We start from the raw sequence: 13,421 nt of genomic DNA, 5'->3' as shown, positions 1-13,421 counted from the left end.
GGCCACTGGGCATCAAACATTTTAGAGGTGTGTACATGTCTGATTCTTTACCAGAACAACCACTCAACAAAGAGTGTGGCATTGTTAATTTGGATGAGTACAAAAATCAGGGCACTCACTGGATTTGTTATCTTAAATATTTAAAAAATGAGGCATTTGTGTTTGATTCATTTGGAGGTGTTCCACCTGAAAATTTAGTAAAATATCTAAAATCAGCTAATCTTTATTACAATAATGCCCGTGTTCAAAACTTCAAAGATGTTAATTGTGGACATTTGTGTTTATCTGTTCTTAGATACATGTCTCAAATAAATAAACCATCAATTGAAGATTTTCAAAAAGCCTTGTGGTATCTGAAACATCATGGGGGTATTTCATCTCACCAGCCAAAATTCAATATTGAAACTCAAATTACATGATGACATAGTGTATCCCAAAACAATAGCTCTCAGAGCATTTTACGGCATGTACTTGATCCCTAATATTACACACCACAACAATGCAATTGCAGTTGGGGATGAAAAAATTGTCATCACTCCAGGGCAGTATAATCTGTCCACTCTAAATGCTCAATTACCCAGAGGTATAGTGTTAAGTCAAAATTCTGTCACTCACAGAGTAGAAATTGTATCTGCTACAGAAACAGTGGATCTGGGTACTATTGGAGAGCTGTTGGGCTTTGAGAACAACACAAAACTTGAACCAGGCATCAAACACACTGCTATGAATATACCTAAATTCTTAGCCATAGAGACTCTGAATATTCACTGTAATGTGGCAGAGGGTATGATCACCAAATCAAATGGCATAGGCACTCACAAACAAACAGGCATCATTGCAACATTCAAACCTAATTCTGAATTCATGGAGCCCATCATCTACAATCCATCCCCAACATTATATTTTCCTGTGTGTCATAATAGAATAGATTATATTGAATTGATGGTCACTAATGAAAAAGAAGAATTAGTTGATTTTGCTGGAGCCACAACAACTGCAATCATAGAGATTAACATTTAAATAAAAATACATACAAGAAGAAAATGGAAAATATTGAGAGTTATGAGCTGCAATCATTCCCCCCAAACAGGAGGACATTTGCAAATTTAAATCAACCCAACACAGAAATTGAGGTTGATCTTGATGTAGGGGATGGCTTTATACACCCCCACAGAGCAGATTTATACATCAAATTTGATGTTGTAAAGCTCGATGGTACAGATTATCCGGCAAATTCAAATATAAGACTTGTAGACAATTTTGTGCCGCATCTATTCTCTGAAATTGAGATCAGAAAGCATGGCGTTGTTATAAACAGAGTAGATTATCCCGGCATTACCTCCACAGCTTTGGCCACATTAAAATTATCCAAAACCGAGGCTTCTTACTACAAAATCGGAGGATTCGAGGCTGGTGATAAGATATTATCTAAAAACCACACAGTGCTGTTCCCGATGCGCCTATTGCCAGGATTCTTCTCAGATTTCAAAGAAATTATGTGGAAGGGTGGGTTAAGAATTACATTTAGAAGAGCTGCAAATGATAATAATGCCTTGATGAGGTACAGTGCAATAAACCCTACAGGAGAAGCTCTGCCTAATACCCTACCAGATGCAGGCAAATGCATTATTCAGACTATGGAGCTAAGAATCCCTGTTGTTGAGTATGAGGCCAGTTATTCTCTTAAATACAAAGCTGATATAATAAAAAATCCACAGATTCCTCTGCAATTTTATACATATCAATGTGTACAGAAGCCCGCATCTGGTACATATTATGAGTTTGATGCTACAAATTCATTCTCCAGCATACAATATGACATGCCTGATTTTGTGGTGGTACTGTTTCAGACTGGGAGACACAACAATCAGGAAAAAAATTCAAGCAAATTTGATAACTGCAACATCAAGAACATATATCTTAAAAATGGCAGAAATGAGGTGTTTCCTAGAGAAAATTACAATTTAGACATGTCCAAGAATGACTTCCTCAAATTATATGAGGCCTTTACATCCTTCAAAAGAGTTACTACAGGCAATACTGACATGTATTACACACCAGATGAATTCAAGGCACAGAGACCCATGTTTGTAATCAATGCTTCAAAAAGAAAACAGGTTGTGGTGAATGACAGGACAAACATTAAAATTATCTGTGAATTCCATGAGGCTTTACCTGATGACACCATATGTAGTGTTATTCTCATAGGAGAAAAATCATATGTTTATGATGTAAGAAATGAGAGAGTCACGGAGCAATTCTAGAGGGGCTCTGCATATTACATTGTTTTAATATTGGATTGAGGCTGGGGTCCAATTAAACTTAAATTGGAAGTAAATATGTGCGTATATGAGTGTGTATGTGTGTGTGTGTGTGTGTGTCTTGGCCTAGTTTTAAGTATGGCCAATTTTTGACAAGTTTATGGACAACAATCTCACAGAAGTGCCTTTTGTAAGTATAGACACATCAATCTGAGAGGCTCTTCCTTTCTCATGGAATCCATGAGGGCATTTTTACAAAAATTCTTGGATTAGAGGGGGTTCCACACTTGAGCAAACAGCTCATATGGGCATGTTGAGCTAGGTATAAGTGTAGTAAATCTGCTTGAGGAGAGCTCTTCCTTTCTTGTCCTGGTTATACCACCAAATACACTACTGTTCTGGAGTCGTCCTTCAATCTCTCCCTCTGGCTTCGATCGGCGTCGTTCTGCAATCATCTCTCTCTCTGGAAACGTCCTTCGGGCTTTGGTTGGGACGTCGGTCTGAAAGCGTCCTTCGGGCTTTGGGCAGTGTTTGGCTTTGATGTCGTCTTTGGCGTTGGCTGACTGGCTTCGGCGTCGTTGCAGGCGTCAGGGAAGTCGACAGACTCCCTTCTCAATCTTCTTTAGCCCTCCATCCTTATGTAGTCCACGCTTGGCAAAAAAAACAAATCACCGCGTAATCTTCACCAAAATAAGGCGCACACTGGTAACTCCCTATCTGCAAGTCGCTCACAGTACGAAAGGAAACAAAGTTCACGGACACAAAGCAATGATCACGCGAGAGTGTAGCGCGGAGATGCTCTCTCTATGAAATCCGGGTAAAAACTGTCTCTGGGATGGTAGCACCGCGTATTTAAGAGAGATTCGAATTCTTCCGTTGAAAATGACGCTCAAGTCGCTTGGCTTCTGTTTCAGAGGGGATGCGAATGACCTGTCTCCATTGTCTTGAAACGCGGTCAAGTGCGCGTCGTCGATCCTTGCAAGCTTGAGCTCCAGCTGGTATCTCTGGTCATCCGTGAACATGGGTTAGACCGCCCGCTGACTTGAAGCCCAGTCTCGACGAAAATATTCCTTTCGTATCTCCGTGTCGGTGCAAATATGTCATGTCCTAAGCCGAAAAGACAGTTCCGCTGTCACTCAAGAAAAACCCTTCTCCCAACTCCCCACGTGTGGCTCGGATACAAGCTTATCCACAAAATAAAGAACCTCACACTTTCAAGTTGGTGCATAAAATGAATCAATAAACAAAAAATAATTTTTATCGAACTGCGTTTTACATGTCACTAGATACCGTGACAGTGCTATATGAGAATATGGGAAGTTTACAAAAGTGAAACAGCAAATTTGATATTTCTACATAACTGTATTGTGGTTAAAATTGATATTTAATTGTAAACAAATTTATTTCTTTATTTGCTTAAAAAATTCCCATATCAGAATCCCTTTCAAGAATACTTGTAGCACAAAAGAAGTTACTTTTAAGATGGATGTTAAAAACAGCACTAAAGTGTACCCTTTTCGTACCCAAATTTCAATTCACAAATATAATTTACTTCACAGGGAAAATTATAACAAGCTTAGGTTTTGCAATACAAGATAGTAGTACGGTGCTTAATGATGTTTTTTTCTCAAAAATAAAAGAAGCTAGAAAATATCGCTTACTTTTAAGGAAGAATATCCTTCATCTAATTTCAGTGGCAAAAAATAGCAAATACGTCCATCTTACTCTGCTGCTGATTATTCAGCTGTTATATAGTTATATAAAAAAGTTTAAGTATGCAGCCATGGGCTGAATCGGCCACAATTTCAAATTATACCTGCATATATTGTTGTTGTCATGGAAACTTGTTGATGTGGAATTTACATATAGAAAAATGAACGAACGGAAGTGTTTTATTTGAATTTATACAAATTGTGTTAGTAAAAAGAAAGACATGATATCACCATCTCAGAATATCAGACGAACAGTGAGGGTCCTACTCAGAAATCGGCTTTTAAATATTTTGTCAGTCTGTTTTTTGTTTATATATATATAAAGAGAGAGAGAGAGAGAGAGAGAGAGAGAGAGAGAGAGAGAGAGTGAGTTTAAAAGAGTTTAAGAACTCCATTCCATGCTTGCCATGTGCGGTTTCCGCATGCTGTGGCTCAATCCTACAATCCTAAGCGCTTTTGTCTTTTCATTTGAAGAATATCGTTTTGCAAAGTTTCCATCTGGTGGTGGAACGTCCCCAATGGCTTACAATGCCAGAAGAATTACAGGCCACAAGTTCTTGTGGCTGTACATCTGTGCTGTGGCTTATTCGCAGCCTATCATCCTCGCAATGAACTTGATTCAGTCTGTCCTGACAACGTTGTGCGGTTTTTATTCAGAGCGTAAACGTGGAACGGAAAACGTGGTAAGGATGTCAGAAGCACAGGATGTGTTTTGGTCCAACATCAGTGACTTTCAAGTTTGAGGTTAGACCAAACGCGTTTTACGCCAACAATCCTCTTCTGGACATCTTTATTATCAAAATTGAATCGTAATTTTCTTGAACTGATAAGGGAAAATGTAGTCTAAAGCAGTGGTGCTCAAAGGTATTTCTCGTTCTTCTTTGTCCATTAGCAAAATAGCTTAGTTTTACCAACCAACTTTTAAAATAATTACTCTTATGGTCAAATACCAAAATAAACACGTTTGAAATGAGCCGGCACAAGAGCTCACGTAGTCCCTTGAGATGGCAACGCCCTCTTTAGAAGCAGTTGCCCCAAGCGGTTTATGGTCCTCGAGTTATAACATTGGCTGTTCATTACAGCTATTTCCATTTGCGTTGCCTCAGTAATTGTAATTTAACTTACGTTGGATTTTCCAACAATCACAGTTTCAGAGCAATGCATTGTTGCAACATTTACAAGGATATGCAGCATTGTTCTAGACTGGTATTCTTGGAAACTCTGGGGTAATGCAATGACAAAAACTTGATTTTTTGCCTCATCTGGTGGTTCCAGAAACACAGTGGGAACGCTCTTGATGTACCATATGACAGCAACTGAATGCTGAGAACACCAAACAAACCGGCATAACCTATTAGCGTGAGGGGGAAGTAATTTTCCACATGGAAACAAACATCTGAGTAGGATAGGCGCAAGTGAGACCTCAGAGAGAGCATAAAATCTGGTTTTCTGACATGACCTGTAGAACCTGTCCAGTCGATAGTTCAATTTTATAGGGTTACACATTTTGCAAAATAATTGATTCTGAGAGAAAATTAATTTTAGAATGTTGTTAATTAAGAATGTATATCTAATTAGAATTTTTCTTCCACAGATCCACCTGAGATAGAAGTTGAGAGAAGTTGGATACACTCTGGAGAAGGTTATGAAGCTCAGCTTGTTTGCATTATTCATGGACAACCTGAACCCGAGGTAAGGACACTCTGTATTTTGTTGTATCTTAGAGATTGATAAATTTGCTGAAAACTAATGTTTGATCTACTGTGTTGTAACAGCATGGATATATTAGCAATTCCACATGGGTGCCATGATGGGGGAAATTCCTACAAATGGGTTCATTCGTGGTCAGCATCGAATCCCATTCCCACTGTCATCTGGCTCTCTATAGTAGGCCTGACCACTCGCCGTAATTGTGAGAGACCGCTCTCGTATGTAGGTAAGAACTGCAGAGCGAACAGTGTTACTGTAGCGTTGTAAAAATAACAGTAAGGTGCAGATTAGCAAGGCAAGGAGGCTTCGTCCATTGCCTTAATGCAGTGTGCAGGCGTTAAGCTCTCGCCGCACGAGATCGCTCTCCTTGTCTCCACAAGAGCAAACAACTTGCTCAAGTTCTTCTCTTAAACGTATTCCGCTATATTTTAATTTCCCAACAGCACTGGGTCAACAGCAAAATCCTGGGTCGAACCTGGAACCACTCGCACCAAAGGCAACAGACCTAACACTTTGGCTACACAGGGAGGCCATGTTGTTTTAAAGTGAAAATATTTCAAGTGCTTTAAAAACTAGATAAATAGAAAGTACGAGTATTTTGAATTTAGTTCCACATTAGATCTTCATTTATGCGAGAGATCTAAAATTAGTACGCAAATCATTTCGTGAATTTTGTGGTGAAAGAACACTTGTGTAAACCTTCCATGAGAGCTAGCAGCCGGAAAACTGATCCAACCATCTGCAGAGTAGGTCATTTTGAAATTAGGTGCTGAATGTGTAATACAACCATTACTGTCCATTTTTCTCTGTTCTTTATAATATATGGTGTACATTCGCAAAAATTATCAGGGTGGCGGGAGGCGCGTAATAAATCTTTTGGACTGCATATGAAAAATTCTGTAATCTGGGTACCTATTTCTGTTTTCCCTCCATTGGCAGTGAAATAAAAATGGGAAAATGGGCCGGTATATTTTTTTTCGTTCATATTTGTAAACATTGTCCTGATATAATAATAAATAGATGTCTGTATTACATTGTCGTTCGTTTGGGTCTTTTTCTGTCAACCTTGGGTCGGGAGGGGAGAAAGCTTGTTGTATTCAGTTGTTTACTGTCAATGAGTGTGATATATGTCGCTCTCGTATAAAATTGAGGTGTTTTTTTTTCTTTTCTTCTTTTGTTTTTGCATCCCTGTCTTTTTAATTCAAGGAGAAGGTTCGAAAAGTTCAAGACATTAAACATGGTAATAAAAATTAGTACTTAGCAATGTTGATTATTCCGAACGAAAATTGCACAAAATTTTCCCATCAGGAATAGTTCCAGCTGGAAATTGTATTTGCATAATTTCAGAGATACTGGACTCTTCCGATGTTTTTTGTATTGAGATTCAGACTTTATCCATAAGATTTTAAAATCTTACCTTTCCAAATTTACTTTTGTGAGTTGAATTCAGTTGTTCGAAATGTTGAATTGGACTAATTAAGAACTTCAAATCTTGGTCTGTTGGTTCAAATGAAATAAGTAATCACTCTTTAAAGTAGTCTTAAAGATTATCTGCCCTTGAGAGTACATTTTTCCCTGTTTCCTTCTTTCTGCCAACATGTGTTTGTACCGGATTAGAGTCAACAAACTTTTGCCTCTGCATGTACCAGCGACTTTTACCTACCAAACACGTTTTTGTACCTTGTCACAATGAACATACTTTTGCCTGTACATTTACATACCTCTTTCTATCTACCGAACACATTTTCTTAACTTTGTCAGAATGAACATACTTTTGCCTGTGCATTTACCTGCTTCTTTATATCTACCAAACACGTTTTTCTACCTTGTCAGAACCAACATACCTTTGCTTGTGCATGTACCTGCATCTTTCTATATACCATGTACCATGTACAATTAACATACTTTTGCTTGTGCATTTACCTGCTTCTTTTTATATACCAACATGTAACTGGTCAGAATCAACAATATATCTGTTTGTAGATACAAGCAACGACCATTTCCCCCCACTTTACTGTGGATGCATTCATGTAATTTTGTTTGGTTATTTCGCCTCATATCGACACACATTTGGAGATACGTATACATGTCTTTCTTCTGCCATAGAGAGAGAGAAGTGTTTTGTATCTTATACGGTAAGGGAAGTCAAGCTTTTGAATTTTATTGTAAAAAAAAAATAATAACCCGTGAGATATGTTCTTCAGCAAACTAATGCATTTTAATATTAAACAGTTGCTACATTACATTTTTAAAATATGCAATCACGTTAGCATTCATATTAAAGCAAAGGACTATTACATAACTTTTTATAAAAATGGAACAATACATATTGTCATAAATGTCAATGCACTGTCGTGCGGAATAAAAAGAGTGAAAAATTGCACTCTAGAGTACATATTTATAATTAGTAATGGCTGTTGAAAAACTAGGCTTATATTTGTAGAAAATTAAGTAAACGAAATTTCCATGGGGAGATATCATTCATTTGCATTGATCTGAAGGAGTTAATTTATCAGGTATGTCCCCAAGGTAAAGAACCTTTTGCTTTTTTTTTTAAAAAAAAGAGGAAATGCTATTTATCTTCCAAGTTTTCAACCTATTCTGCTAATTAATATCCCGCTTTTCCCCCTGGTATCTTGGCGTCGTTTTAATTGGCTCAACGTTTTAAAAGAGTTGTATTTATTATTCTTAAAATCGCGCAAGGATTTTTTCCGTTACTCCCCCCCCCCCCCCGCTTCTTAATTTCGTTTTCTTTTTTCTGTTTATTTCTTACATTTCGTTTCGTCTCTCCTTCTTCAGTTTTGGTGAAAAGAATTAAAACGCTTTTGAATTCATGATTATATCGTTTCGGAAGCTGGGGGAGCAGGAATGACAAGAAACCAATCACTGTTGTTTTCTCAGACCTTATTGCCTTCACAGCTCACGGCCCCTATTGTTTTCACAGAGAGACAATTGCATGAAAACCTGAAACCTTTTCCTTTATTCACCTCCTCGTCTTTCAGTTTGTTCCGCAATATCTGGCTCGCTGCTAAACGATTTTCTCCAATAATTAATATCTCGGGAATTGTTCCTAGAAACTGTCGTCGGAACAACGACCTTTGAGAGACTTTAAAAGTTGCATGTTTATGAGGCATGAGGTCTTCGGGACAAAAGATCTCACCGAACAAAACAATTGAAATAAACGAATCTCAAAAACAATGCCACGGTTACCAGCCCGTAATTACAACTCGGAATGATACTAGAAAGGGCAAGCAACCTTAATTAACTAGAAAGAGACTTTAATCTCACAAACGTGCATCTTTGTGACTTTTGTTCGTCCCCCAAAGTTGTTTTTTTTTTAAAAATAAATTTATCTTTTTGTGTTTGTTTCTAATTTCGGATCGTACACATCTGAATACTTGCCTCCGCTTATTTTTATGTTTCTGTTATTATATAATCAGCTTAATGAGCATGCCAAAGACAGTGGCGTAATTATGATTTAATTTCCGGGGGGTTACGTTCTTCGCGTTCTTCTGTGCAAACGTGAGTCTCGAACCTGAAAGATCGAATTAGCATATTACAAAAACATAGCTATATTTAAGCCGAAAAGCGATGATAACCAAAAAATGAGGAAGAAAATTTATGGGGTTCAAACGTAATAGAATACTCTTAGATAAGCCTCTGATCAGAGAAATTCAATTCTGTGTACAAATACCTAACAGAATTTACATGGTAGGTTTAGTTTGATTTGGTAACTTTGGCCAAATTATTTTACAAAACAAATGGGCGCAGAATTGTACCTCCCATTAGCGTTCGTTCTAACGATTCTCTTTGCAATCAAGGATCCCGGATTCGATTCCTGGTGACCACAATGCACGTTTTATCAGGACCCAGCCCTAAACTGTAGGGCTTTTCCAGATTAGCCTCTTGGAGCATAAAGTGAACTTAAAAGATTCTTTTGTAAACAAAAGATTTGTACTCATTCAAGAGTACTGAACATATTGGCCTTGTCAGCTATTTTAACTATCTAGGCCATCACTACCATTTTTTTTATTTATTCCAAGCGAATATTGATTTTTGTGTAGTTTGAAATTCTGGCGTTCCACTGCATTTTTTCCTCATGTATTTCAACGTCATTTCTTTGCTCCCCACGATTAACCTAGCGACATGAAGTAACTATAAACAAAACTATAAAAATGCATACAGAAGAGTTGCTGAACCGTTAATTCAAGTTACCACATTTCGAGTACATCCACAACACCCCAATACAACTTCAATCCCTTTAACAACTTCATCTCCAGCTTCATATAAATGTGACAGTCTGGGTATAAATCAATTCACGCCATCATTATTAGCTTCGTCGCCATTCTGTTCGCCTCCCCATTCTCTTAGCACTGAGAAATCGCCATGTGTTTAATTAACAACGCTTAATAACACCGAAGTTGCTCAATTAAACGAATCCGCCGCCATTGTGAAACAGGTGAAGGGCTGGCTTGCTTTAGCAGTCCTTATATATCGAAGAAGCCCGGAGCGGATTACATGTCACGGGGCTATGGGTAATCTTGTTCTAATCAGGATCTACGAAATGTCCACGACCAGCTTGTGGCTCCGCAAGGGACCAATATTAACCTTGCACGTCTACTCAACTCAGGTTAGATTTAAGGAAGGTTGGTTGTATGTTCTCTCTCAAGCATATATTTTACCTTTAGCGTGATTTGACTGTCTCTGTTTGCACTCCTATTATATTTCACGCGAGTAGTTAGGTCAATATTCTTCAATGCTTGGAATCCTGCTATTGATGTCAAATTAAGAAGTTGTGTAAGCCACGAGAACTTAAATAAACGACAAGAGAGAGCAGCACAAGTCTTCAGAAACTTCAAGATGAAGTACTTGAACGGAAATCGGAAAGAAGGTATTGGAAATAGAAATAATTGGTGCACTATATTATATTCTGGTATGTGTAAATAAAAGATACAAGATACATATATGTAGTGAGAGGCTAATCATTAAATATATGTAATAGTCCGCACGGAACTACGTGTTGGTCGCTAACATTAGGGACTGATCATGATCTGTCTTTTGAATAAAAAAAAAGTCACTTCGATCTTGGTATGTAACCTTGACTAAACCTCTCTAGGCACTCCACTGCTTTGATGTCGGATCATTTTTAAAATCTGAATATATATTTTTTGTTGTAATGGACACATCAACAATAACTGCACATAGTATTTTAAAATACTTTACTCGACACACGAGTGGTGGCGTGTTAAAGTGTAGTTACAACTCGTCGCCTTCCAAACTCCTAAAATAAAGGAAACACGAGAAGGTGTTTTTTTTTAGCCCTTCTAAGGATAGTTAGCTTCCTGCTCTGACAAGTCAATTGCTGTTGGCCCTTAGAAGGACCCGAACTATTTCGAACATGTATTAACTTGCCCCAGCATGCATTCTGTTGAATTTCGAACCAGCCTTGGAGAGTAAAATATTTCAAAGGTCTGAAAACTGATAAAGAGTGTTTGTTCTATGTATGTATTTGGCATTGCGTAAGAGACTTCCAAAGTCTGAAGATTGATGCAAGAACTCGACATTACTTGAGTGATACGTTATATGGTCTCCATGAACCTTCATTACTTGAAGACAGCAAGCTATTGTAGTATTGTTTGGATAGCGATCGAAACCCACTGCTCTTCAGGGAAATTGAAAGTGTGACTAATTTGTTTAACTGTAGACTGAAGTGTCGGGCAAAAAAACACTCTTCCAGCGAACAGGTACTGTGAAAAAACCTTCTCGTTTCTGTTTGTACCCAGTCTCAGGTGATCCTGAAGATAGATCGGCAAAGTATATTGTTATTCTCTTCAGTAAATACACCGTAAAACAACGAATGTATTGAGCGCTTGAAAGTATTCCTGGAAATAGGACGCAGTGTTGCCATAACCTGAGGGTAAAATTTCCCTTTTGCCAAGTGAAAAATTTCCCTTTGTCTATTTTCCCTTCATCTTAGAAAAAATTTACTCCCAAACTTCGGCTACTCATATTATTGTTATTAGTTAACCCATAGAAAGCATCAGTTCACAGAAATGCTTGGAGTGATTGCCTGAATGTATGTAAGAGGAAATGAAGATTATTGAAATAAAATTATACAGTTTAGGAAAATATGCAAAAAAAACTACAAAAATTTGTGACAGCGATAACTGTTAGGTGTATACTAATAAGTGTTGTTATAGCGGACCTCCATGGCTGAGTGGTTATCACAGAGCGCTACGAAGTCAGGAGTTCCGGGTTCGAGTCCCGGTTAAGGCATGGATATTTGTGTTTGTCCTAATGATAAAAACTGAAAATTGAGATAAACCGAGAAATGAAAACTGAGAATAAAGTGAAAAACGGGAATACTGCCGCTTAGGGGTATTCCTTTTAATAAAAAGTGCTATATATCCGGTAGAGGCACATAGTGGTTCGGATCCCACTTTAAACTATAGGTCCAGTGCCGATTAGCCTTACTGTGCATATAGTGAACTTAAAACCCCAAGTCAATCATATCATCACTCATCCTCATCTTCGCGATTAGACAAAAGTGGCAAAAAATCGAAGTAAAATAAACCAAATCAATCAATCCTGTTGTAATTTTTGAAGAATGGGTCTATATTAATTGTTCCCAAGCCAAATTTAAATTATGATGCGTTTTGATGGGGATAATTTGCAGAACTATACAACGGAAAATGCATTTCACGCCTGAAAGAGCTTAAATATATTATATGATCCTGATGTCTTGAAAAAATTTTATTTTGACTTAAACCTTCACTAAGGGAAATTTCTCTTCATATGGCAACACTGATAAGATGGTAGAAAATGCCCCAAGGCAGATAAACCTAATTCGACTCTCGCGAAATTAAGCATGAGTAAGCAAAGCGAACATACCATATGTGGGATGAGTATCTTTGGGTAATTTCACTCCAACGAAGCTTACTTTTTTTGCTCTGCAAACCCATATTTATTGCTGTTACTCTCACGATCTCTAATACGTTAGTTGGCAACTCCAGTGCAATTACGGAGGTTGTTCGAAGCGTTTATATCTTCTTGAGCCTTGCAACGCATATCGTGATGACCAAAGTAATGAGCGTATGGTACATATGAGCTTTCTTGACTTCCCTTTTGGCCAATATAGCGAAGGTTTATTTCCAGGAACGTACATAAAAACCTGATGCGGGCCTCTGCAGTGTTTCCATAAGATCAGTTTTGCCACTAGGTAATATTACTTTTTATTGTATTGTATATTTTGTTACTTAGCGTCGCTTTTCTTCCAATTTTGGCTAATCGCGACCATGAATGAAGACTCGCAAAGAACGCAAATGCCCAAGCCGGGACTAGAACCGGGAGCTTTGGTGGAGAGATCGAAAGTCGAACATTTAACATGCTGGGCAGATGAGCCAGCGAAATATTATTTGTGAGTGACCTAGAATCATTGGTCAACAGAGGATGGTGATATCTGTTGCGAATTGCCTCAAAAGAAGTGCCGCTGTTCAAAGGATTGCGTTGTCACGGCCACAAGTGTGAACTGACACCCATGCTAATGTATATAGATGCTGAACTGCTGAAGTGGCCAAGAAATTCGAACTCGGGACCCATAGTTTGGTGAAACTTTTGCTATTTCCATTCTGTTTATTGCACGTTGCTTTTTATACTTCTTGGGTTAATCGCGACGGTAAAAGTGGCTGATGAACTGATTAATTATATGCTGAGTTAAAGAACAACGAACCATCCATGC

At 38.0% G+C, this 13,421-nt stretch overlaps 1 protein-coding gene across 2 annotated transcripts in view; it reads left to right on the top strand.

Annotated features, from left to right (window-relative positions):
- The window catches only part of klg (klingon), a 473,422-nt gene that overhangs the window by 387,323 nt on the left and 72,678 nt on the right, over positions 1-13,421 (top strand). For both annotated transcript variants that reach the window (XM_083111405.1, XM_083111404.1), the window contains exon 6: positions 5,568-5,665. In XM_083111405.1, coding sequence (XP_082967531.1) covers positions 5,568-5,665 — 98 coding nt within the window. The remainder of the gene's footprint in view (positions 1-5,567; positions 5,666-13,421) is intronic.

Source organism: Lepisma saccharinum, chromosome 25, assembly GCF_977018435.1.
Source record: "Lepisma saccharinum chromosome 25, izLepSacc3.1, whole genome shotgun sequence".
NCBI classification, from domain to species: Eukaryota; Metazoa; Arthropoda; class Insecta; order Zygentoma; family Lepismatidae; genus Lepisma; species Lepisma saccharinum.
This window is presented reverse-complemented; position numbering and strand designations above follow the sequence as displayed.